Raw genomic sequence first — 25,537 nt, 5'->3', positions numbered from 1 at the left:
TTAGGACTTCCAGAAATACAAGCCTTTGTTGATCACAACCAGTAAATATCTTGGCTCAACACTTCTAACGCGGCACCAGATGCAGCTCACGTCTGCAAAAGGTTTCTAAGCAGACGGACGGAGGGGTCATAAAACACCCGCCCCCCACTCCACTTCAAAAGCAAACCCAAGGAATTCTTCTGGTCGAGCAAAGGGAGCCCCAAAACACTTGTGCTTATCTCAAGGAAGCACATTCCTCAAACGCTCGCAAAAAATAGGCAGAAAGAACAGTGAGGCCCCGGCAACAACACAGGTCATTCGTTAGCTATTACCAGGGCTCTCATACATATTAAAACATGCACTACAAGGGGGAAAATTGCAACAGTTTGCATTCTCTATAGCCGTCCAAACATTCAATTTAAATGCACAGCATTTAATGTTTATAAAGCAACAGTTCACAACTACCCTATCGAGGTGCCTCAAACACGCACTAAGACGTAGAACAATGCTACATTTACCATTTCTCATTGGTAAAAAAACAAGCTATGTCATAGCCAATAGGTCTCGCTTTTGGAACCTTATAAGTCTTTAGTTATGCAGCACAATATCCTTGTTGCAACAACATCAACTGTTGCATGGCTAAACACTTATAAGGTACATGGTTTAGCCATGCAACAGCTGATGTTGTTGCACCAAGGATATTGTGCTGCAAAACTAAATCCAAAAGCGAGACCTCTTGGCTATGCCAATGCTGGTTTCAGAAGTAGCCATCTTTGTGATGGCATTCTTAGGAATTCTGGGACAGGATTTTACCCACTTCCCTCAGAAAGTGGTCATATAGGGGAAGTAGTGACCCCAAAGGTCCGTATCCCATTGGTTACTACCCTACTCTCCCCAAATGCCCCTAAATTCAGTATTTAAGGGAGTCCCTGGCACCAGAGAAGCAGATCCTGATGACCTAAGGAGAGGACACCGAAGAGCCAAAAAAGTAGAGAAAAGAGAAGCAGCAGCTGACCTGGAGAAGTGTGGCTCAATGATTAGAGCGGCAGACCCTGATGCAGATGTCTAGCCCGGGACCAGGGTTCAATTCCCCGCCTCGGCGGGTCTTGGGCTCAAAACTTCCACGGACCTGATAATTCTCGCCTCGGTGCCATTCTAATCATGGAGTCCCACTCTGCAACTCTGGGCAATAGCTTGCTTAATCTCCACAACGGCCCCCACAACGCTAAGGATGCCTGGCCTTCACCTTGGGGGTGCCCAGGAGTGGACGCCTCACAGGGAAAAGCCAGGATGGGTTCCACAGCGGTATTCGTACAAGCGCCGAGAGGCCTCCGGGTAGTCGTGCGCTATACAAGTATCCATACATATACATATACATACACATACCTGGTACAAACCCTGCCAGCCCGGTCTGAATCCCCCGTTGAAAACCGCACCAAGTCGACTCGTCCTGCAGCTGTGACTCCAGAATCTAGGGAGGACTGCCTGCCTTCGAAAAAGACTCACGACCTCCCATGAACAGTGGACCTGTTCTAAAGAATCTTCAAAAGAGAAGAAACTGAGGCCTCCGGAACTGCCAAAACCCGACACCTGAAGCCACCACAGCAACATGTCACCTCCGGTCCAAGTTGAAGTGGGACAACAAGGTTCTCCAGCCCTCAGAGCTACAGTCCATCGTGGTTTTACCCCTCCTGAACTGCCCGACTTCGTCTACAGACTCTGCACACAGGCCCCCTCAACTGTGACTGCTCTAGTGAGGAAAAACCCAACATCTAAGGACACCCCTGTATCCATTGCTTCTGGGTCTTCGGATAAGAGGACCAAAGGAGTCCTCGAGCATCGCAAGACCTGAGCCCACTTCCTGGTTCAGCCAGACTTGCTTCCTAGCCAGAGCCTGTAGCCTCTTTTTACAGTGACCAATCCCCATTGAAACGCATTGGGCTACCAATGCTGATTTGCACCTGGCCGCCCTCGTGCCTCTGGTGGTATACTATTGGTGCTGCCTTGCAGCTTGCCCACCACTTACCTTAACTGATGGGGATTGGTCCTGTAAGTCGATGTACTGTACCTGTTTGCAAAACTTGTTCTTCCTTCCATAGCATAAAATTGGAGAACTCAAAAATTGCAGTAAGTGTTAACTTTTTTAAGTGAAAACGTACTAACCTGAAAGATTTTTCTCGGACGCCAAATCGTGTATAAAGGTACTTGGTATTTTTATAAATTGGTGTGGATCTCCTTTTTGAGTTGTGCATGTCATTTATTTATCATTGTGTGTATATTTGCAAATGTATTGCACTCCTCTGTGTAAAACCTAAGGCTGCTTGACCCCACTACCCCCTAAATAGAGCACTTTGGGTCTGCACAACAATGTTATGTTATTGTCATTTCTACAGCGCACGGTTACCAGAGGGTGTCCTGGCGCTAGTTACCTGTCCCTTGAGCTGATCACGAAAGAGAGAAATTATTTATCAAAAAGCTATGTCTTGAGCAATCCCCAGTCCACTCGTAAAGGAACCCCTGGACTCTTTACACAGTATATCAATTTACTGATGCCTCACAAAGAGCCAGCTTCCTACACCTCTCCACAAACATTTACTGAATCAAATGATCCACATTTGGGTAGAACAGAGAGGTTACAGAGTTGTATTAAAAAGATCAAAACAGTGAGAATTTTACATTAGAGTGTTCCACCCATCTCCATGACATTTAGCCTCTCTTCCTTGTATGAACGGTTTCTATGGAGTTCACATACGGTACATAACAGATATATGAAGCCATTAATCCCTGAAGAAGACCTGCGAAGATGTTGAAGAGCATCAGTTTAAAGGAACAGGCACTTCTAATTGATACAGGATATTCCCTCAAAATTATGCACAAGCCTTTGAGAAAATTGCGTCTGAAACAGCTTTCAAGCATTGGATCACTTCATTTCTTATTGGCGCTAATTTTAAGTGATTTTTATGGCACCTCAACATCTGAAGGACTATGGCCCATGAAAGAGGGTTCTAATCAAAAAGTTCAGCCAAAATGTTTCACTGACACCCAGCTAAATGGATCTATTAATATTTCCATTTTTGGGTTTGGCCACTTCCACCCTGTGCATTTAGAGGACAAACAGCAGCTAATTTCAACATAGCAGCTGATTTCAGACAAAACACACTTTCACCTGATCACGTTAGATATTCTAAATGGACCTCAAGAACTTTTCTCTGCTTCTATGCTCTGGGGCCGTGAAATAATACACACCCTAAAGGTCTATTTCTGCAAGCATAAATACACAGGTTGCAGTGACAATTTCATGCACCATTCTTTCGTCAAAGATTCATTTTGGGTTTTAAGAGCTAGAATGGGATAAAGTTTCTTTATGCTCTATTTTCATGCCAGAAACATACTACTTGAACCAGCAATTCCAGATGCAGAGGTTGATTTGATTTTGCCAGTATGATATTAGGAAACATTCTACTGAATTAATGTTATTTACAATGTTAAATGCCTTTGTTGAGCTTCTACTCCTTTGGAAGGATAATTCACCATATTCATTCCCTCAACATGTCTAACTGTGGGAAAGAAGTTCAAGAGCTGTTTGTGGGATATTTGCTTGGGGGTATTAACCCATTACCTCTGCTCACCTTTGGCTGGTGCATTTGCTAATATATAGACTTTGCAAATGTCACTAGCAGGGGGCTTGAACATGGGCTTGCATTCACCCTTCCCCTGACCTAAAGTACTAAGGCTTAATAAAAAAAAAAGTCCTACAATGGTTAAGATTATATTCTCGTTTTCTTATGTGGATCTCAACACAAGCATTTGATCCAAATTGTGAAGGGCCTGACAATGGAAGATTTTGAATGATTTGCTAGGCAGCCAATTCAAGACTGATCTAAAAGTAGAAATGAGAATGTAGAAACACCTTGTGCTGAAATGTCAGCTATCTTTGTAGCTGTATTTATATCCTTTTCAACTAACTACCTCCCTAGAGCCATAACTAATATCTCTGAGCTTGAATGGAAGAAAAAAGTCTAACAGAAATTGGCTGCTACCTTCCAATAGTTCAGACACATGTTTCTTTCACAGATATGGTACATGCACAGCAGACATTTTTGCCTACAACTTCCATATGTCTGTTTTCTATCCACAGAAGAGCTGCAGTTAATTAGAAGAAAGGATGCATCTTTCCGCCCACTGAAAACACAAACGTCCAGAACAAACTTTCCGACCAATTTAGCAAAAGCAGGAATCAAGGTTACCATAAGAGGTTCCAGAAGCCCTGGTAAGAGGGTAATTATCAGTTTAGAAGGGGGTGAGGTGCTCGAAGATAAAGTCTGAAGGACAGGCATAGGTCAAATGGGTACGTTTGTTTGCAGCTGTATCCAGGATATCACTGAAGAAAATGAGATTAATTGGAAAAAAGCTCAGAGAGACAGATATTTGGATAACGTCTAAACATCGACATTCATAACTGGACCTAGGTCACCTCAATGAAGCTGCCCAATTGTCATAAGGCCTAGATGACCTGAAGAGTATCCTCTTGAAGTGCAAATCCCAATTCATGTTAGGCTCCTTCCTCCTTCTAGAGCTCTGCCATGGACAGTGATGTTTAGAATCAGTAAGACTGACAGGAAGTGCAACATTGAAGTGAAGATGTTTTTTTGGAAATATTATGCATCTGGCAAAGGTCCTAGTACCTGTTTACAGTCCCACAACATTGGTACTGTGGATGCCTATTTCAAAAGGCATAACCCTTAAGGTCATAGAAAGCGTGTGCTTCAAAGATAGTAAGCTTGTGAGGCCTTAAACATAAACTAGGAACAGCACTTACTTATTACTTTCACTTTATTCACCGGGACAGTTGGAGTTTTCACTCACAAGGTGCATGGTTTAAAAAAAAAGGTGCTTAGACACTGGTGCGGGCTCTTTGCTGTTTATCCACGCCTAGTCTAGAAGGTCTCCAAAGAATATAATTTGGTTTACAGGTGAATTCTACGTATATTAATCCACATCTTACGTGGTATTTCTTGACAAGCTCTGCTACAGTGTAGTATGGAAGCAAATACGATACACAAAACATGATCAATGGAGAAAGAAAGAAAAAAACATTTTTGCCACAAAAAATGTTAAAAAATAAGCCAGACACCAAAGGCATTAAGTTGAGACAAAAAGGTAATAAAGTGACCAGGTGGCCATCTTTGCTTTGCACTTTGTGCCAGAAATGATCCGGTTTACATTAAAGAAACATCTAAAATTAGTTTCCAACAGATCGCATCCTGCCTTTCCTGGCTTCGGAGAGGAATTTAAAAACTCTTTGGGAAAGATTTTTCTTCATAAACAGTGTTCCATGATGGTGCATATCAATTTGTGAAGATCTTCTGATGGAGAATGAAGATTTATAGTAACTATTTTAGAAGTCATGCCATCTTAGGCAGAAAATGAAGACTTATTTAGCTGCTCTTCTGGCTAGCATGAAGATCTAGGAAAAGCGCACTAAATGGTCTAGCTAGCTGAGAAATTTGCAAAGTCTGTGCTCAATTTAAGGAAGAATACTAACGCTCACTGACTAATAGATAGTTTGCCCTATGGCCATGAGGCCAATGCTTTTATAAGAAATTAAGATTAACACCTCATACCAATTTTCTACCCGCCAAGTTACAGCTGGTGACACTCACATGAAGATGTCATCCCGGTCCAGAATGGAGTTCAGGGACTCCTCCATCTGGTAGATCTTGTAGAACCGATGACTGAAGACGTCTGCCACCATCATCTGCCAAAGGAGAGAGTGAAGTTAATGTACAGGGGACTGGAGCAGAGGGACTCCGTGTTTTCATCACTAGGCCAAATACTTCAAGGGGAACTCATCATAACGCATTCCACACACTACGTATGTTTAGCACAGAGCAGCTGTCATTTCTCCCGCTTTTCCTTGCCTCTGCCCTCTATTGTTATCAACCTCCCAAAACCCTCTGAAACACTAAAGAGACCCTATTCAAGGAATCATCACTCCTGATCTTCTTGAAAAAAAATTATATTCATGAAATGTAGAGAAAGCGTCCTTTTAAACAAACGTAGAGAAAAAATCCAAGGATACTGTAGGAAAGTAGGATCTGCTTTCAGGATCACCCCCACTTTTTGCTGGGGTCATAATGTGTATTTCTGACTAGTCTGACTGGGATCCTGCTAATCAGGACCCCAGTCTCTGTACCTCTTCCCTAAATTGGACCATGTGAGTACTTGGGTACCCTCCACGTTGGCTACTGGTGTACCCTTGTAAGTCCCTCGTATATGGTACTAAGGTATCTAGGTCATAGGGTCATTAGGGGTCCGCCATATGCTGAAGCATGTATTATGTCAGCCATGGGAGACCACTCAAATTGTGACTACAGGCCTGCCATTGCAGCCTGTGTAAGTTGGTGCTTGCACCACTTACAACAGATATACCTTTTCATATATCTGAGGTCACTGCACTTAAAACCTACAAGTCACCCCTAAGGCAGGTCTTTCAATCCTGAAGGCAGGGTGCTTGGTTATAAGTGTGAGGGTGCCCCGGCATGAGCAGAACACCCCTACAATCCACGGAGTCCATTCTCCCGGGTTATAAGTGAATCAGCCATTATGATGCATAGAGTGGCCATACGTCATTACGCAATGGCTAACTCTAAACTGGCTGTAACGAACCCTGGCGTATTTGATATAAAATCACGTTGGAATCCTACCCCAACACTGTAAACTGTGTTGTAGCTATGATTCCATGCACTGTAAAGCCCCTCCGGGAGGACCTCAGTGCTCCCGGTACCGGTCTCCTCGACCCAGACAGCAAACTATGGCTGCTGTCGACCAGAGACACGATTCTGCTCTCCTGCTGCTAAGCCAAGCTCGAGCAGGGGAAGGCTGGACAATAAGTTTCCCGTCACAGGGAGGTGTGACCACCTCCCAGACAGGACTAAGTGTATTGGGACAGGGTGGGGGCACTTGCCAGCGCCACTAGACTGATTTGAAGGGCACATTTGGTTCCCTCCTTGCATACTCAAGTTGGAACCAGTTCAAGGAGCAGTTGGCTCCCACTCTTGCGTGAAACTGGACAAAGGACATAGAAGTATCTTCCCCACTGTCCAGCCCCTCTTGTGGGAGGGGCCCCTGAATCATACCACCCCTTTTTAGGGCTTACCTGTGGGTGGTTCCTTAGATTTGTTGGGGGACAAGAGTCAGATACGAAAACACTTAATCTTCAACCGTCTAGGCACTTTCGACTTCACTTTGGGAACCGAGACTGCAAACTGGAAGACTCCTGCTGCTCCTGGTCTTGTCATCCTGCCAGTCTTCTGCGTCATTTGTGCCTGTGCTCCATACAGGTTCTTCTACAGGCCTGTGGCGATCCAAGACACTCAAAGAAATCTCCTTTGGAGTGAAGGAGTCACTCTCCTGCATCTGCAGGCACCGCAACGAAGCTGACCGGTCTGCTTTTTCTGAGCTCCCACTGACTCAGGAAGGTTCACCAACACAGATGGAGGTTCTGCAACGCCCGAGAGACCTGCACGGTCTTCACAGCAAGTTTGAAGCCAGTATCCCTCGTCATAACTGCTGAAGCAGTACCCCTGTGCACCACATCGACTTGCTGTTGCCAAGGCTTGTTGACTCGCTGCGCCAGAGATCTTCGGGCTCCAAGAAGCTCCAGCCTCAAGCATTTCTTACTACTAAGATCTTTGTCCTCACCGCATCCTCTTCACCTTGGGCCTTCATCCTTGTTGAGCTGTTTGAGGTTCTCATGCAACTCCTGTGCTTCCGGCCTGTGGGTCCTCTTGAGGGTCTTTGACTCCAGTGGGCTCCACTGTTTGCTCAGGGCCTGCTCTGACTTACCTGCTCGTGGTGAGTCCCTTGGACCTTGCTGGTACCGACACTGCACCTTTTTCGTCTACTACGTTTATTGCCGTTGCCAAGGCTTGTTGGTGCTCCCTGGCTCTTGACACCTGGTGTAGGACAGCTCGTGAATGGCTCCTGGTCTTCCACAGCATCCCCAGGTCCACAGAGCTGCAGCGCCAAGGTCACCGTCAACTCTCCTGCATCTTCAGACATCGGTGGGAATTCGTCTTCCATGCTTCCTGGTCAATCCTGAGTGGCATAGACTGTCTCTGCTGCTTGCAGGTACTCCTCTTCCTGAATCCACCTTTGGGTTCCACCAAAATCTTTCACCTTCTTCACTAGCTGCATCTTCACTGAAGTCCTCCATTGTGGTCTACGGCGGTTTCCAACATCACTTTGCACCTATGCAACCGAATTCCCAGGTGTAGGTGTCCTGGTTCCAGGGGTAGCCACGGGTGGGGTGACTCTCCAACCTTCCATCTTCCACTGGGTTTCTTCAGGGTCCTTTGGGAAGGGTCCTTCTTAAAAACGGCAACTGTGTCTTACCCATTGATGTATTGAGCACGCGGTCATGTTCCCACTCTGCACACTGCCTCCGTGCAGTTCCTGGGTACTTATCTTGGGTGGCTCCTTGGGTCCCCAACTCTTCTACATCTTCTGGGTCCTTTCTCGACTTAGGTCGTGGTTCGCATTCCACTTTATTACTATATGATTTGGTCTACCCCTGGCGACCATTGTGTATTTGTACTACTAATGTGTTCTATTTTCAAAGTATTGTGATTATATCTCCGGGTAGGAGATATTGCAATTGTGAGAAAGTGGCTCTGTATATACTGTTCCCAAATAGGTACAGTGTGGACAGAGTCCACAGTCCCCAGAGGTTTGGCAGAGGCTAAAGTTAGATATAACCTTACTCTCTAAAGCGGTAGCTTGGTCGAGCAGTAAGGCAGTATCAGAGGACAGTGTAAAGCATTTGTTGTACACACTCAGTCAGCAAATGGTCTCACACACTCAAGAACTGAACTCTAGGCCAATGGTTTATATAAAAAAATATATGTTTGTTTTATTTTAGAACCAACAATAGGTATTAAAATATACTTTCTCAGAATGAGATGCTTTAGTTAAATACTTTGCAATAGGCCATTGACTTGTGCAGGTAATGGTTACAGTTTGTTGCAATAGACAATACAATTTTAAACACAATAATACATTGAGCTTAATGGGAATTTTAAGTTACATGCAATTGATTACTTTCAAGATTACTTTTCTAACTCCAGGACTGGATCCTAGATTTAGTCCTGGGACAGTTCTTGGAAACAAGTGAGTAAATTCATTTTAGTTACTGTTGTATTTTTAAGCAATATTTTGCTATTTTAAAAGTTGACAGAAGCTTTTTCTGATCAAATTACCAATGTTATCCTATGGAAGGAAATTCACTTAGCAGGTAAGTGGGGTTATGGTTACTTTTTCTAAGTCAGTGTTGGATCCTAGATCCAGCACTAGTGTACCACCTGTAAGCAGTTGAGAAACTATTTTTAAGTTATACAGACGATTTTTAAGGAATATTTAGAAGTTTGCAAAATCGACACTTAGAAGAAATTTCATAGAAAAACAGTCAATGGTTCCCTATGGAAGAAAATTCAAGTTACAGGTAAAGTATGTTATCGTTTCTTTTGTAATCCAGTGCTGGGCTCCTAGGCTCAGTACTGGAACATCTATCTAAAACAGGTAAGTAATTACGTTTTCACAGTTGGTACGATTTTTAAAGAATATTTGAAGTTTGCAAAAATCGACACTAAGAAGAAATTTCACAGAAAAACAGTCAATGATTTCCTATGGAAGAAAATTGGGTTACAGGTAAGTACGGTTGTGAATATTTTTCAGGGTCAGTGCTGGGCACCAAGATCCAGCACTGGGATCTCTCCTAATAGCAGTTGAGTATTTTCGTTTTCGTTACTCGGTTGATTTTTGGTGAATATTTTAAGTTTTAGAAACTCCACACTTAGAAGAAATTTCAGAAGAAACCAGTCAATGTTACCCTATGGAGGAAAATTGGGTTATCAGCTTTTGGGTAAGTACTCGACAGGCAGAGTTAAGGTTCTGGGCACAGACTCAGGGGTCTCCCAGGGTCCGGTAGGTACAGTTGTTACACCCTCAGCGGCACAGGGGCAGCCGGGTGCAGCGTGAGTTAGGCCCAATGTTATCCTAAGTGAGGCAGGGGGGCCTTGGTTGGTGGCTGCTGACTAGCAGGCCACGCGGCTGTGGGAGTTGGGCTCCTGGTCACTTGTTCAGGGCAAACGAGGAAGTATATAGGTGTAGAGGTTACACTGCCAGGGCCACTCGGGCGGCTGGGTGCAGGGTGCTTTTGAGCCTTCGGGCGCTCAATGGGTTTCAATGGGAAAGCTCCTGGTCAAACAAAGGCTGCAAGCTCGGGAACAAAGATTCTTTAGGTGCCACCACCACTTCGAAAGGTAAGTTGGGTAGTTGAAGGATAGGTAGGTACCCTGGGGTTGGGCACAGGGGGCCGCAGGGCGCCGGGTGCAGGGGTGCCTTTTGATGTCGGGGAATCTTACCCTCTGTTGATCGCGGTTGGGGGGGGCACCTGGTTCTGAGGCTGCAGGCGTCGTCAGGAGCGTCTAGGTGAGTCCTTGGGTGCCGGATTCGGGGTCACAGTCGTCGGGGGATGTCCTCGGGGTCTTTGTTCACTCCGGCACAGGCCAGACTTGGTGGGTGCAGAGTGTGGAGGGTTCGCGGTTCCGGGCTGATGCCAGGGGTTAGCAATTTGCTTTGAGCAGAGCCACTGCTCGTGGGAGTCCCAGTCTTGGTAGAGTCTCAAGGTGGTCAGGTCCTCCGGGGTTTTTGAGGTTGCTGACCACTGAAGGCGCCGGAGTTCCACAGGAGCAGGTTCAAGGATCAACAGGCCGGTAGGGCTGGGGCCAAGTCGGTTGATGTCGTCCTTTTGTTAGCAGCTGTGTGGCGGGTCTTCTGATTTCTTGATCTTTTTGCTTGTTGTTGAATCGGGATCTGAGGAAGGAAGGTTCAGGGTGCCCCTAAATACTAAATTTAGGGGCGTTACAGGTAGGTAAGGGTCAGGGACCACTGGGTCCCTGCCCTGGGGTGGGTACACCCCCTATCCTGCCACTCTCCTGTGGGAGGGGGGCAGTGGCCTAGTCCTGATTGGGCAGGGCTCCCCATCTTCAAGATGGGGAGAGGCCGGGGACGTGCTTCTCGCCTCCCCCACCTGAGATGTGGGGTTGGCAGAGGCTGGCACACCCCCTGTCCTTCCTTGGGGTTTTCGGCCAGTCTTCCCGCCAGAGAGGGGGTTGAGAACCGGTAGGGGCCAGTTGCTGGGTACAGCAAGTGGCCTGCAGAAGCTCACAAAGGCGGAATGCCCTTGAAGCTTCCCCTGCCTATCCTGGGGAGGAGACTTCGCACCTCACCCAGGATGTGCATTGTTGCAGGCCCAGGAGAGCAGATGGCTCTCTACCCAGGGGTCCAGCAACCGGTCTGCTGTGTGGCAGCCTAGGCAGCCCCTCAGACAAGACGTGGATTGTAGGTTAGGTTCAGGGGGCATCTCTAAGATGCCCTCTGTCGTGCATCTTACAGTAAATCCCACACTGGCATCAGTGTGGGTTTACTGTGCTGAGAAGTTTGATACCTAACTTCTCAGTCTTCGGTGCAGCCATCATGGTGCTGTGGAGTTCGTGTTGACAACCTCCCAGCACCATATACACTTAATGGCAGCACTGCACTTAAAGGTCCCAGGAATGATCTGGGTACTGTAGGGGCACAGGGCTCATGCACCCGTGCCCACACCTCTGGCATAGGGCACCCAGCTAGAGGGGTGACTGAGGTATGCCAGGGAGATTGTGTGTTGTGGGCATGGCACACAGGGATGTGTGCCATGTCGACTCTGTTTTGTTCTGCACCCAGACACTCAGCCTGCAAAGGCAGAGTGTGTGGGTCAGGGTACAGGGCCTATAAGGGTGGCACAATAAGTGCTGCTGCCCTTAGGGGCTTACTCTGTCACCAGGCCCTGGGCACCTAAGGTACCATTTACCAGGGGCTGACAGGTGACCAGAGATGCCAATTGGGTTTTGGCTGTTAGGCAGTTTTTAGGGAAGGAACACAGGACCTGGCCACCTGATTGGCAGGAGCCCAGGGCACAACAAGGAAAAGTGCATCAGTTATCAGGCAAAAAAAAGGGGGGGGGGATTACTGCAACAGAAACCCACTTTCATACAGCAATGTGTTAGTGAGTGCTTATAATAAAGACATATTTTTAAAACTACATTGTGTGGTTCTTTTTCACGTAACCTACACTGTATGATCAGTACTTGTAAAATAAGCTGCTTTACACTCCACAGGACTAAGCCTGTAGTCTGCTCTCCACAGCTACCACTTAGAGAGCTTTCTAAGGTTATCTAAGACTCCTACAATCACCACAAGGGTGGTCTGGATTAGTGCACGGTGCTACACTTGCATAAGTCTGCACCATATACTAAGCCAGCCTCCTACAGGTACTGTGAATGTAAATAAAAGTATCAGGTAATCAGCACCTTTAGAGTTTTTCTGATTTCCACCTTGTAACTGGTTTCTCCTCAGCAAGCTCCCACCTTTCCCCCGTCACTGTATTCCATCTTCTCGCCATGCAAGGACCTTTTTCTCCCAGGACCTCTACCAACATCTACTATATTTAGTATTTGGACGCTTACAACTTGTGGTTGACTTCTCATAGCAAGACACTCACCTGCTCAGGAGGAACCCGCACATGCTTGGAGAGAACAAAGCACAGATCAAGAACCTTGCCAGCCTTTGGTACAATTAGTCGGTGCTGAAGGATAGAAAGGACAAGAAAATCAGATAGAACAAGTACAGAATCGAAAAACACAAAAGCAATCTCTCATAAATTAAAGACAACAACTGCATATAAGAAACATTCAGCAACACTGAAAAAACAGGCTTGCAAAATGACTGATTCAACTGTCCGCACTACAAAGAAACAAGGTCCTATGCTGTGCATAATCCCACTGCCTAGTGATTACATCTGTAATAGATTTTTGTTGTATGAATCAACAATGGCATGTTTTCATGACTACTAAAAATTACATCACCTTGTGTGCTGTACTCAATTTCAGTGGGGAGGTAGAAAGATGGCCAGACCCCCTGTCCCCTTGTATGAAGGAAAAGATCCACACATTGTATTGGGTATATTATTTTATCATTTTAAGATCAAAAGAAGTAGCAAGTACTCGTGGACAGCAGGATTGACGTGCACTTCGAGCTTTAACTCTTAGTGCTTAAATAGCAAAGGTACAAGGCTGAATGAAGAAGCTGGCAAACTGGAATGGCTATGCGTGTCTGCCACAGCAGAGGTGCGGAGTAAGCCATGAGGTGCACTGGTAAGTTATAGTTTTGGCCCGAGTACTAGAAAAGCATTGATGCCGTGGATTAGGACAGATGAACACAATCAGGCACAAAGGAGTCTCAACACAAGAATATCGAAGAATATTACAGACCAGGATTGTGGTGCGTTTGTACAGGTAAGTATGAATTTACAGTAAAATAAGAACAGGTGTGCTCCTTTCAGAGGTTAGGGTGCATTTATACGGTTATGAGTAGAGTCCCTAGCAACAGAAGAAACTGTCTGACAAACATTGATAAACAGACCCCAAATGATGAGATTTGTCAGGACAGGGGATCAATAGAACACCAGGTATATGTCTAAGTAATAGAGCAAAACATTCTGCAAGTCAAAATTAAGTGTATTAGTGGAGTAGTAGTTTACCTTTACCAGAAAGACAAATATGGCTTAGGCCCTTTTTTTTTTTTTTTAATGATAAAGAGATGTCACCAGGACCTTCGATTTTCAATGAGTAGTAAAAATGTGCAAATGACAGCAAATTAACTTAGATGCATGAACGCAGCTATGCACCATGAAGTATGGAGAATGATTGAGCTTTAATGTTTAAGAGGACTATAACTTTAACACATTGACTTTTTTTTTTTTTTTTTAAACCAATTGGAATCTGGTTAACTTTAATTGATTGGTTTTAATTAACCAACAATAAAAAGTATTACTGATTATAATAGTATAAGTCACCACTTGTACATCAAGTACCTGCTCAGGTTTTTTCCTAGGGTCCATGGAGACAAAGAAAATCTCCATCTGCCGATCCTTGCTAATGGGAAGAGGCACGCTCAAGTAGCAGAACGGATCAAAGGTCACAGACACCTTCCCACACTCAGGGCACACTAGGGTGGACTTGAAAAGACCATGGAAAATGTCCACGATGATGGAATCATTTCGCCTCTTGTGATTTCGCCAAGCCTCCTCTGCAACCTCCTAACAGGAAAAAAGAAACAAGCTTTGAGACTGAGGGAGTGCAGGTACCAGTCAAGAGCAAGGGGACAGAAGAGGCACTGGCATACCTGTAACACTGCATGTTATCCAGAAGAGGGCTTGAAGCTATAATTGAGTTCTACAATGCACATTATTTCATAATAGTAGCTGGACTCCGAGTAGCATCTATTTAATAAAATAAATCTCAAACTATAAAAGACTATAAAGCCTACAATGCAAGCAAACTTTGATGCAAATCGGCATGATAAACTGCACCTTTCCCCCCTTGACAGTAAATAAAGTGTAGGGCAATACATAGCATATTAAGAGCATGCGCAAAAATCAAAAAGTTCCTTTACTGTAACAACCAGTTTGCATCTTCTTGTGCTCTAAATTCACATGCTGTGAACACTTCTGCTATCTAGTGTTGGGCAGCAGACTGTAAGTTGTTTTTACTTGAAGAGGTATCAGTTTCAAGAAGACTTGATACATTCCCTGAAACCCACAAGGGCACAAACTCCATCTCAGATTAACTAAGAATCGACACGTTGTGCAGGGTCTGCATTCCGGGAGGAGGGCAGGGAGCATGAACAACAAACTGCAAAACAACTATTACAGATAAGTACAAATTTTTGTTTGCACCATATACTGATTTAAATCACATGCTGTATAGAGACTTGATAGCAGTGTCCAGTTCATAACATGGTGGCTTGCGAGCAGAGGCTGAAACATTTAGCACAGTGTATTTAAAATAATTTGCCCAACCTGTGCCTCTTGTTGGGATTATGGACCATATTGCAGCTTTAAACGTATCTGTGAGATAGATGCTACTCCAGGCAATTGAGGCACCCTTGTATGTAGAATGTGTCTAGGAATAGTAAGTATCACGCATTTGGCTTAAGAATAAAACATTTGGATACATTTCACAAATCACATGGCTAGACCTGCTTTAGAAACTACGTTGCCAAGGTGAGGCTGTGTAAAATGCAATAAAGAGTGGCTTGTTTTTCTTAACGGGTTGAATGCAGTCTACAAATTACATAATAGCTCTTTTAAAATCTAAAGTGTGCAGGGCGCTCGCTGCAGAAAGATGCTGTACAACTTAATGGACTTGATTTACATGAAATGGCAATACTATTTTTAGCAACAACAAAAATAAGAAGGTGAGTTCCAAGGACAACCTGATGGTTGCACACCTCAATAAAATGTTCATCAATTTTACTATGGGAGGTTAGAGCCACAGGGAAACCACATTACATAAGACAAATTGCAGGGCAAAAGGACTCAAATTATTTACTCATTAGCCTAGTAAAGCAATATTAAAGATCCCAAGACGACACTGGTAGTTGTCAGGGGGTGTGGGATTACTCCACAACGTTTTTTTTAATATTTTAACAAGAATTTTAAAGATAGACTAGTGTTCTGTTCTGTATGTAAGCAACAATCGCTGCTAAGCGTACTCGAAAAGAGTAGTAGGTAAGTGCTCACATTTGGAGCTGTATGTAGGCTGTAAATGTTTTGCACCATTACCTTGAAGGTCTGAATGTAAAAGTTTTTACAACAGTGTACACAGCTTTTAACATAGCTGATAAACACACAGTTATGGCAGGCTTTCCTTTTTTAATACCATGCGTTCTTGTAGAAGCTGTAGGTGTCCAAACTCTAAAACCTAAGATTCCTAATCCCAAAATGTATTGTCTTAATATTGCAGTTTAGCAGCTGGTCTTGATGTTGCATGAGCAAAGCTGGATGCATTGGTAATTTGTTAAAGTGGATTGACATCTCTAGGAAAAGAGAGAAGAAACAAGTTACTTAACTGTAACAAAAGTTGTGCAGCCTGAAGCTCTTCTAGAGCAAAAGAGAAAACCACAGTTGTCTCACCACATTAGCGGCGGATCAGTCAGTGGCACCCATCACATATTTCAGGCTACATTTGGATTAAATGGGAGCAGATTAAACGTTTATGCAGATATCCCAGACCAGATGATCCAGAATAGCACTATCTAGAGGCTGTAGGAAAAGTTAGCTGGATGCCAAGTGAAGCAGAAAGGTCTACTGTTGGCGTGACCCAAAGTTGGAAGTAACAATTTAGTACATGGGAGCTGATCTTCTACTCTTGAGGGTGCTGGTGGCTCCCGCTAAGGAGATCTGAAAAATTGCTGACCACCCTCAAGTGGTGCTGTGTCAGCAAAGACACCTGGTGGTGTATTGCCCAATACCCACCTGCTTCAGCAGTTTGACAGCTTTTTTAAGTAAATCTCCTTGTGTGTCTATATCTAATATATGGAGAGCTAATACATTGAGATGATGTCTGTTCGGATGAGAAACCTGGCAAATCAGGGTCCAAAAAGCCAAGAGGGGCAACTGCAGTGCCATGAGTTTCAACACACAATCAATCAAACATGGCATTTGTAAAGCGCACTACATACCCGCGAGGGTCTCAAGGCGCTGTGTGGGGGGGGGGGGGGGGGGGGCTATATTGATGGCCACCTCTGACTGTGGATCGAGAAACTACAAGCTCAGTAACAAATTATTCTTTTTCCACGATTATAGTTCCTGCTGAACACAAGGCTCCTCCTACACTACATACTCCCACTTGCTCGTAGCCTTTGAGCACTGCCTAGAAAGGCACCCTTGTAGAAAGCATGTATGTAACCATACGTTTGGTATTCGAGCAATACAAAATGCCATCATTCCAAACAGTTTCATAATCATCCTCAGAAAGAAGACATCTGGTAAAGGGGAAGAAGAGAAGCCTTTGTAATGACATCGCTATCTCTGGACAGAGTTAAACTCTTCCTGTGGCTGAATTGAGGATTGTGGCTCCTGGGAACAATGGAGTTTGTAGAGGACACAAGTGTGATTTCTTTGTGTTGATAGTAAAGCTTAATTGGAGAAAAAGAAGAATCTGTTGGAGTGTTTAGGAAGCTGGCTCTGTATATGATATTACTAGGTGGTAATACTGTGCACAGAGTTGAATATGCTACTTACCAGTATGCATCTGTTCTTGGCATGTAGGGCTGCTGACATTCATATCTGTGCATAGATCGCTGCCTAGTGTTGGGTCCGGATGATTGCACATTGTTGTCCTGGAAGAGTCTTCGAAGTATCACGAGATAGGTGGCTCCTCCCCTGGACTACAGTGCGCATGGGCATCCTCTCCATCCTCATTGTTTTTCGCCATTGTGGCAGTGATGGAGTAGATACCGTAAGTGATGACCCTGCTATACAGTAATTCTGAGTGCTGCAGCCGCTACAGGCGCCGGGGAGGAGGGTGGGCGATATGAATGTCAGCAGCCCTACATGCCAAGAACAGATGCATACTGGTAAGTAGCATATTCAGTTCGAGGCATGTGGGCTGTTGAATTCATATCTGTGCATAGATTATATAGCAGTCCCTCTATTAGCAGCGGCTGCCCGTGCCAGCTGCAGCAGTCTGAAAAAGGGTCTTGAGAACAGCCTGTCCTACAGCTGCCTGCTGTTTTGAATGTACATCTACACAGTAGTGTTTTGTAAATGTATGTATAGTGGACCATGTGGCTGCTCTACATATTTCCTCTAAAGGAATATTCCCTAGGAAAGCCATGGACGCCCCTAACTTTCGTGTTGAGTGGGCTCTGGGAGGAATCGTTAATGTGCGTTTAGCTTTTTCATAGCAAATTTGAATACATTTAACAATCCATCTGGCTATCCCTGCTTTGGAAATGGTGTTGCCCTTGTGTTGTGGAGAAAAGGCAACGAACAGTTGTTTTGTTTTCCTAAAATCCTGTGTTCTGTCTATATAGTACATGAGGGCCCTCTTTACATCTAGTGTATGGAGCATTCTCTCTGCGACATTTTCTGGATTTGGAAAGAAAACAGGCAGTTCAATAGTTTGATTCATGTGGAACTGCGATATCACTTTAAGCATGAAAGTGGGGTTAGTACGTAGTACAACTCTGTTTGCGTGAACCTGTATGAATGGCTCTTGAATGGTTAGTGCCTGGAGTTCACTAACTCTTCTTAACGCAGTGACTGCCACTAAGAAGGCTACTTTCCAGGTGAGGAATTGAATCTCACATGAATGTAGAGATTCAAAAGGTGGACCCATCAATCTGGTGAGGACCACATGTGCCGGTGGGTGAGTTGGAGGAATCACTCTTTTGAGTCCCTCTAAGAAGGCTTTGATGGCATGCACCTTGAATAAAGAGAGGTGCTGCCTGTTCTGAAGATAGGCCGCTATTGCGGTTAGATGTATACGGATGGAGTTGTATGCCAGATTGCATCGGTATAAGTGTAACAGGTAACAGATGATGTTCTGAATGGATGCATCCAGCGGATCAATGTCATTGTTTTTACAGTAAATAACAAACCTTTTCCATTTAGCCGCATAGCAAGCTCTGGTCGTGGGTCTCCTGGCCTCCTTGATGATATTCATACATTCTGGAGGCAGGTTCAGGTAGCCAAACTAAGACTTCAGGAGCCATATCGCTAGGTTCAGCTGTTGCGGATCTGGGTGCTGAATTTCGCCATGGTTCTGTGTTAAAAGTTTGGGTGTTAGCCGCAGTCTTTGAGGCGGCACAACGGACAGTTCTAGTAACGTGGTGTACCATGGCTGGCGTGCCCACATTGGAGCAACCAGGATGAGTGTCATCGAGTGTTGCCGTAGTTTGCGTGCCACTAGCGGTATTAATGGCGCTGGGGGAAAAGCGTACGCAAATCTGCCTGACCAGTTCATCCATATCGCATTGCCCTGCGACTGTGGATGCGGAAACCTGGCGGCAAAGCTTTGGCATTTTGCCTTGTGGCGAATAGGTCTATCTCTGGATGACCCCACTGCTGGAAGTACGGTTAGAGTACTGATGGATGTAGCTCCCATTCGTGCATTTGGTGGCTGTGTCTGCTGAGCAGATCCGCCATCTGGTTGTCCTTGCCCGGGAGGTGTTCCGCCATGAGGAAAATGTTCCTCTGAATGGCCCACTTCCACATGCTCTGAGCCAGATGAGACAATTGTGGAGAGTGTGTTCCTCCCTGCTTCTGTATGTAGTACATGGCAGTCATGTTGTCCGTCCGGATCAACACGACTTTGTTGCACAAGTGTAGTTTGAATGCCTTCATCGCCAGGAAGATAGCCATCAGTTCCAGAAGGTTGATGTGCATCTTCTGTTGCTGTGTCGTCCATAGTCCCTGCACTGTGTAATTGAGTACATGAGCTCCCCATCCCTGGAGAGACGCGTCCGCCGTCAGTATTATTTGTGGAACAGGCTCTTCGAACGGTCGGCCCTTGCAAAGGTTGTGTGGATTCCACCAATGCAGAGAGTTGTATGCCCGACCGCTCACCAACACTAGGTCTTTCAATTGTCCTTGAGTCTGATTCCATTGACGTGCCAAGCACTCCTGAAGCGGGCGCATATGTAGTCTCGCGTGCGGGACTATGAAGATGCAGGAGGCCATCATGCCTATCAACTGCATGAACACTCGCGCTGAAAGGGAGTGTTGTGGTCTGAACTTTTTTATCAGCAGTTGCATGCTGTTGATTCTCGCTAAATTTGGCTGAGCTTTGGCAGCCAGAGTGACTATAGTCGCGCCCAGGTACTGCCGTACGTGGGCGGGTTGGAGATGTGACTTTGGATAATTCAGTGAGAATCCCAGACTGTGAAGAAGGTGAATGGTGTGGGATATGTGGCTGGCACACTGCTGGGCTGACTTTGCCTGAACAAGCCAGTCGTCCAGGTAAGGGAAGACGTGAATGTGCTGTCTCCTTAAGTGTGCGGCCACTGTCGCTAGGCACTTGGTAAAGACTTTGGGCGCTGTTGTTACTCCGAAAGGGAGTACTTTGAACTGATAATGCTGATCCTGAAGAGTGAACCTGAGAAATTTTTTGTGTGATGGGTGTATGGGTATGTGGAAATACGCATCCTTTAAATCTAGTGTTGCTAGGAAGTCTCCCTGACTGAGTAACGGCAGAACCTGCTGGAGGGTGAGCATATGAAAATGCTCTGACAGAATGTATTGGTTGAGGGGGCGGAGGTCTAGTATAGGTCGTAAAGACCCGTCCTTTTTTGGGATTAAGAAGTACAGAGAGTACACCCCTGACCCCCGCTGTTCCATAGGCACGAGCTCTATGGCTTCTTTTTGCAGCATACTTAGTACTTCTTGCTGCAATAATGTCAAGTGCTCTGCGGACATAGGACGGTGTCTTGGTGGTATGTTGGGTGGATTGGATGTTCATTCCAGACAATAACCGTACTGGACAATTTCTCTGACCCACCTGTCTGTGGTGATGGATCTCCAGACTGGCAGGAACTGTTGGAGTCTCCCCCCGACCGGTGTTATGTGGGCGGGGGGCAGCGACAAGACGTCACTGTTTGTTATTGGTGGAGGACCTGGTGTTGTTGTGTCCTCGTCCTCTGCCTTTGGTGCTGGATCCACGATATCCACCCTTATTGTTTTTATTATAGGTACTCTGGGTACCTCCTTTACTGTACTGCTGCTGGGACCCCTGACCTCTAGCTGCTCCTCTATTCCCGGGGCGACGAAAGGAGCCACTCCGAAACTGCTGCGACTGTAGAGCTCCCATAGATTTCGCAGTTTGTGTCCTTTTTAATCTTTTCCAGTGTAGTGTCAACCTCGGGGCCAAATAAAAAGTCTGGGTTGACTGGTTGATTCAAGATATTATTTTGAATCTCAGGTTTGAAGCCTGATATTCTCAGCCATGCGTGCCTCCTCAACATCACACTAGTGTTGATTGCCCTTGCTGCAGTGTCAGCTGCATCCAGTGCGCATTTGATGGACGCATTTGTAATGAGTTGTCCCTCTCTGATGAGGAGCTCCGCTCCATCTTTGTATTCATCTGGTAGGTGTTCTAGCAGTGTTTCTAGTGTATCGTAGTGTGACCTGTCTTATCGGACCAGGAGTTCCTGAGTGTTGGCAATGCGCCAGATGTTTGCTGCTTGTGCCGCCACCCTTTTGCCTGATGTTTCTAGCACTTTGGACTCCTTGTCTGGAGGAGGAGCATCACCTGTAGTCTGCGAGTTAGCTCTCTTGCGAGCATTAGAAACTACCGTGGAGTCCAACGGCAATTGACCCTTAATGTACATGGGGTCTCCGGGTGCAGGTTTGTATTTCTTCTCTATTCTGGGGTTCAATACCCGTGCCCTGGTGGTTTCCTTAAAGATGTCCTTAGCATGTTTAAGAACTCCTTTCAGCATTGGTAGAGTCTTGACCGTTCTTTCTGATGTGGAGAACGTGTCCACCAAGAAATCCTCCTCCACAGAGTCAGAATGGAGTTCCACTCCGTGATTGGCAGCCGCCCTTTCAATGAGGGCGTTAAAAGCAGCAGTATCTTCAGTGAGAGATGGTTTGATATTGTAAAGATGAGTGTCAGGAGCATCTTGTGGGTCACCTTGGTCAGTAGGGTCTCCCCATGCTTGATCTTGGTCTTGCTGTTGGTCATCAGGGTCATTATCCACAGGATAAGTGGTATCATCCCCAATATAGCCCTCTCCTGCATCCTGTTCCGAGTGTATAGGAGAAAAGGATGGTGGTTCCTGATAGGTGTGGAATGTTTCTACAAGCACTGGCGTCGAACCTGATGCCAGTTTCCTTTTTAGTGGAATCTTGTAGGAGTCCAAAGCCTTCTCTGGAACAATTCTCCGCTTGCGGAACAGCCGCCTACCAGTGTCGGCGTCGATAAACTGGTCCTGCGAGTCCTCGACATCGGTTCGTTCCGTGGACACTGTTCGTGTTTGTTCGAGACTCCTCCTAAGTTCGAACATCTTCGGTGCCCCCGGTGGCGGCAATCCAAACTTGATCGGTGCTGGCGCCGAGTGAGCTTTAGCGACTTTGTGTGGTTCGAGACCCGTTTTTGGTTCGAGGGTTGCCCGTTCCCTGATGCGCTGTAGGGACTCCGACACCTGTTGCAACGTGAATGCAGACGGTGCTTTGGAACAGATAGGCTCTTTGGAGACAGGCCTCGACGCGGTCTCCGGTTTCTTCCCAGCCTTCGGGTTCTGGATCCGAAGTTTGGGATCGACGCCTGGTTGATTCGATATTTTGGCAGTCGCCGCACTCTTCGGTGTTGACGTAGTCGGATCGACCACCGTGACCTTGGTGGTCGGTGCTCCAACCTTCGGTGCCATAGGCCGTTGCGTCTTCTCGGGACCGAGGGCCTTCTTCTGTGTCTCGGTGCCGAAGCTCTTTTTTGTCTTCTCGGCACCGAAGTCCTTCTTTCTTTGGTCGGCTCCGATGTCCCTTTTCTGTGTCGACGGATTGGAGGGCTTCGATCCGACTTGAACCAGTTGCACTTTCGGTTTCGATTTGACCGGTGCTGGTTTTGGTTTCGCTTTCACTGAATCAAATCTAGTCTTTTTTGATAGTGTTGGCTCCTTTGAAATGTTCGAAGCCGGGCCTTCAGGCGGGGCTGTAGAACGATCCGACTGATCTTGGATAAGGCCCGCAGGCGATCCCTCGACCTGAGCCTTGTCAAGACTGTGTCCTTCGGCCTCCGCATCGACGGATTGGCCTAGCTCCTCGCCCGAGCTATCTTCCTCGGGCCCAAGGGACTCATCGCCGTCTCCTACCTCGTCGACGTCTTCGTCCTCGAAGATCACCTCATCATCGTCGTCAGATTGGGATTCATGCTCCGAAGCATGGCTCGAGTCTATCTCTTCGACGCTCTCGGTGCTGAATATGTTAACCGGGTTAGGCGCCCATTGTTTGGCCTCCAATCTAGCCGCCCGTCGATTCCGAAGTGTCTTCTTTGACCGGAACCGGGCGCAGGCCATACACCTCGACTCATCATGATCCGGTGATAAGCATTTGTTACACACCAGATGGACATCGATGTGTGGATATTTCGCATGACATAAAGGACATCTCTTGAAGGGAGTCCTCGATTCCATCCTCGAACGTCGATCGATGTTCGGATCGAGACTAGGTCCGAGAAGTGTGAATAAGACCGAGAACGAGTATAATAGTCTGTCGATACCGAACGCAAACAATATCGACGATACCTAAAGGCCTTAAATAAAGATTTCCTAACTTGAGCTAAGATAAGCACATCCGAACCCAATGGCGGAAAAAAACAATCTGAGGATGGAGAGGATGCCCATGCGCACTGTAGTCCAGGGGAGGAGCCACCTATCTCGTGATACTTCGAAGACTCTTCCAGGACAACAATGTGCAATCATCCGGACCCAACACTAGGCGGCGATCTATGCACCGATATGAATTCAGCAGCCCACATGCCTCGAACATAGGCGTTCCCCAAAAGTGTACAGGGCTCAATGTAAAACCCAGAGTGCTCTATGAGTGGTAGTGTGGGTGAGCAGCCTTAGGCTTAACACAGAGGAGTGTAAGACATTTATTGCACACACATGAACAATCATGGACACATGACTCAAGAAGGAGATCCAGACCAATTTTATACAATTTTACTCTGTTTGTACTTTAAGACCCAGGTCTTCATAATAAGGTAAGTATGTTTTTAATTAAAAATACTTTTCACTTTCAAAAATTGTCACTTGGAAACTGTTTCACACTGTCCAATGTTATCCTATCTGGAAAACAATATTGTGGTTAAACGGGTAAGTATCGAAATTACAATTTCAGTTTTCGGAGCCAAAAGCCAGCAAGGGCCAGGTGTCGGGTAAGTATCTAAACTGCACCACCAGCGGCACAGGGGCGGCCAGGTGCAGAGGTCCAAATCGGAGTTCGACCCTATGCTATCCAATGGAAACGGGGGGTGCCCGGAGCCACACTGCTTGCAGGTAAGTAAATCGGTTGCAGGGGCCAAGGTTTGGGGGTTAGCACCAGCACAAGGGGGGGGGGGGGCGCACAAAGCAGCACCAAACATACACCCTCAGCGGCACAGGGGCGGCCAGGTGCAGGGTGTAAATTAGACGTCGGGCACCCGATGATTTCCAATCAGGATTTTCCTGACCGCAAAGAGGCTGGAGGCGTGGCACTGGAGGTTGCAGGAGGAAGACTAACAACTGCAGAAGTAAGTTGGGAGGTAGGGGTCGTAGGGGGACTGTCAGATCAGTTCACCAAGGCCCAGGGGCTTCGGTGCAGTGGTGCCTTTGGACATCGGAGTCTTCTAAACGGAGCCCGTAGCAGAGAGCGAAAAGTTTCTTACCTGTCGGTGTAGTTTTGCAGCTTGAAGATCTTTCTGGATTCACTATGCTGTGCATTATTCCGCGATCTTGTGGTTGGGTCCGGATTCGTAGTCTTTTCTTTGTTTTTTTTTTTTTTTTGTAGCCCAGGTGGGCGTCGACGTCCACCATTTGGTGCACCTCCCGTGACGTCGTCGTGCTTCCTGCGGAAGTCCCACCTTTGGGGCGCCATCTTCGGGTTCTTTTTTCCCTGTTTTTTTTTTTTTTTTTTTTTTTAACCCTAGGCGATTGATTAATCCTTTTGTCCATATTTCTGTACGTATCCACTTTTTTGATCCTATCCATTTCACCCCCTCTTCCTCCAGCCTCATCTTCCTGGCGGAGGTGGGTGGGTTCGCTAGTGAATCCAGAAAGATCTTCAAGCTGCAAAACTACACCGACAGGTAAGAAACTTTTCGTTTTGCAGCGTGAATCTTTCTGGATTCACTATGCTGTGCATAGATTTTGTAGCGGTTTTCCTATTTTTGTGGTGGCTGGGTGGAAGATGATCGCTGGTCGTTGAAAATGTGTTGTAGCACCTTCTGTCCGACCTGTGCTTCCTTATTCATTTGAATGTCCACGCAGTAGTGCTTTGTGAACGTGTGCACAGATGCCCAAGTTGCTGCGAGACAAATGTCTTGGATGGGCGTGTTTGCCAGGAAGGCAACTGTGGCCCCCTTCTTCCTTGTGGAGTGAGCTTGTGGCCCCTCCGTTAGCTCCTGTCCAGCCTGTTTGTGACAGAATTGGATAGTGAGGGCAATCCACCTAGCGATGGTGCCCTTGGTCACTGGTCTACCCATGAAGCTAGTAGCAAAGGACACAAACAGCTGCTTCGACTTCCTGAGTTCTTTGGTTCTTTCAATGTAGTGCATCACCGCTCTTCTGGCATCGAGGGTGTGCAGGGCCTTTTCTGCATTTGTAGTCGGGTTTTGGAAGAAACTCGGTATCTGTATACTCTGATTCATGTGAAACGCCGACACTACCTTGGGCATGAAGTGTGGGTCCGTCCTCAGGACTACCCTGTCCTTGTGAATTTGAATGTAGGGCTCCTGTAGCGTTAGTGCTTGAAGCTCGCTCACTCTGCGTAGTGAGGTTATGGCCACTAGAAAGGCAGTCTTCATCGTCAACATTTGTAGATTGGCCTTGTGAATGGGTTCAAACGGCGCCTTCATGAGCTCCGTCAGAACCACGTTTAAATTCCATGCCGGCGGCGGCAACCTTTTCGGGGGTG

At 46.2% G+C, this 25,537-nt stretch overlaps 1 protein-coding gene across 1 annotated transcript in view; it reads right to left on the bottom strand.

Annotated features, from left to right (window-relative positions):
• The window catches only part of USP11 (ubiquitin specific peptidase 11), a 401,576-nt gene that overhangs the window by 201,715 nt on the left and 174,324 nt on the right, over positions 1–25,537 (bottom strand). The window contains exons 10-12 of the mRNA XM_085629511.1: positions 13,952–14,176; positions 12,581–12,664; positions 5,643–5,737 (exon numbers count right to left, since the gene is read on the bottom strand). Of these exons, the coding sequence (XP_085485637.1) occupies positions 5,643–5,737; positions 12,581–12,664; positions 13,952–14,176 (404 nt within the window). The remainder of the gene's footprint in view (positions 1–5,642; positions 5,738–12,580; positions 12,665–13,951; positions 14,177–25,537) is intronic.

This window comes from Triturus cristatus, chromosome 10, assembly GCF_964204655.1.
Source record: "Triturus cristatus chromosome 10, aTriCri1.1, whole genome shotgun sequence".
Classification (NCBI taxonomy): domain Eukaryota; kingdom Metazoa; phylum Chordata; class Amphibia; order Caudata; family Salamandridae; genus Triturus; species Triturus cristatus.
This window is presented reverse-complemented; position numbering and strand designations above follow the sequence as displayed.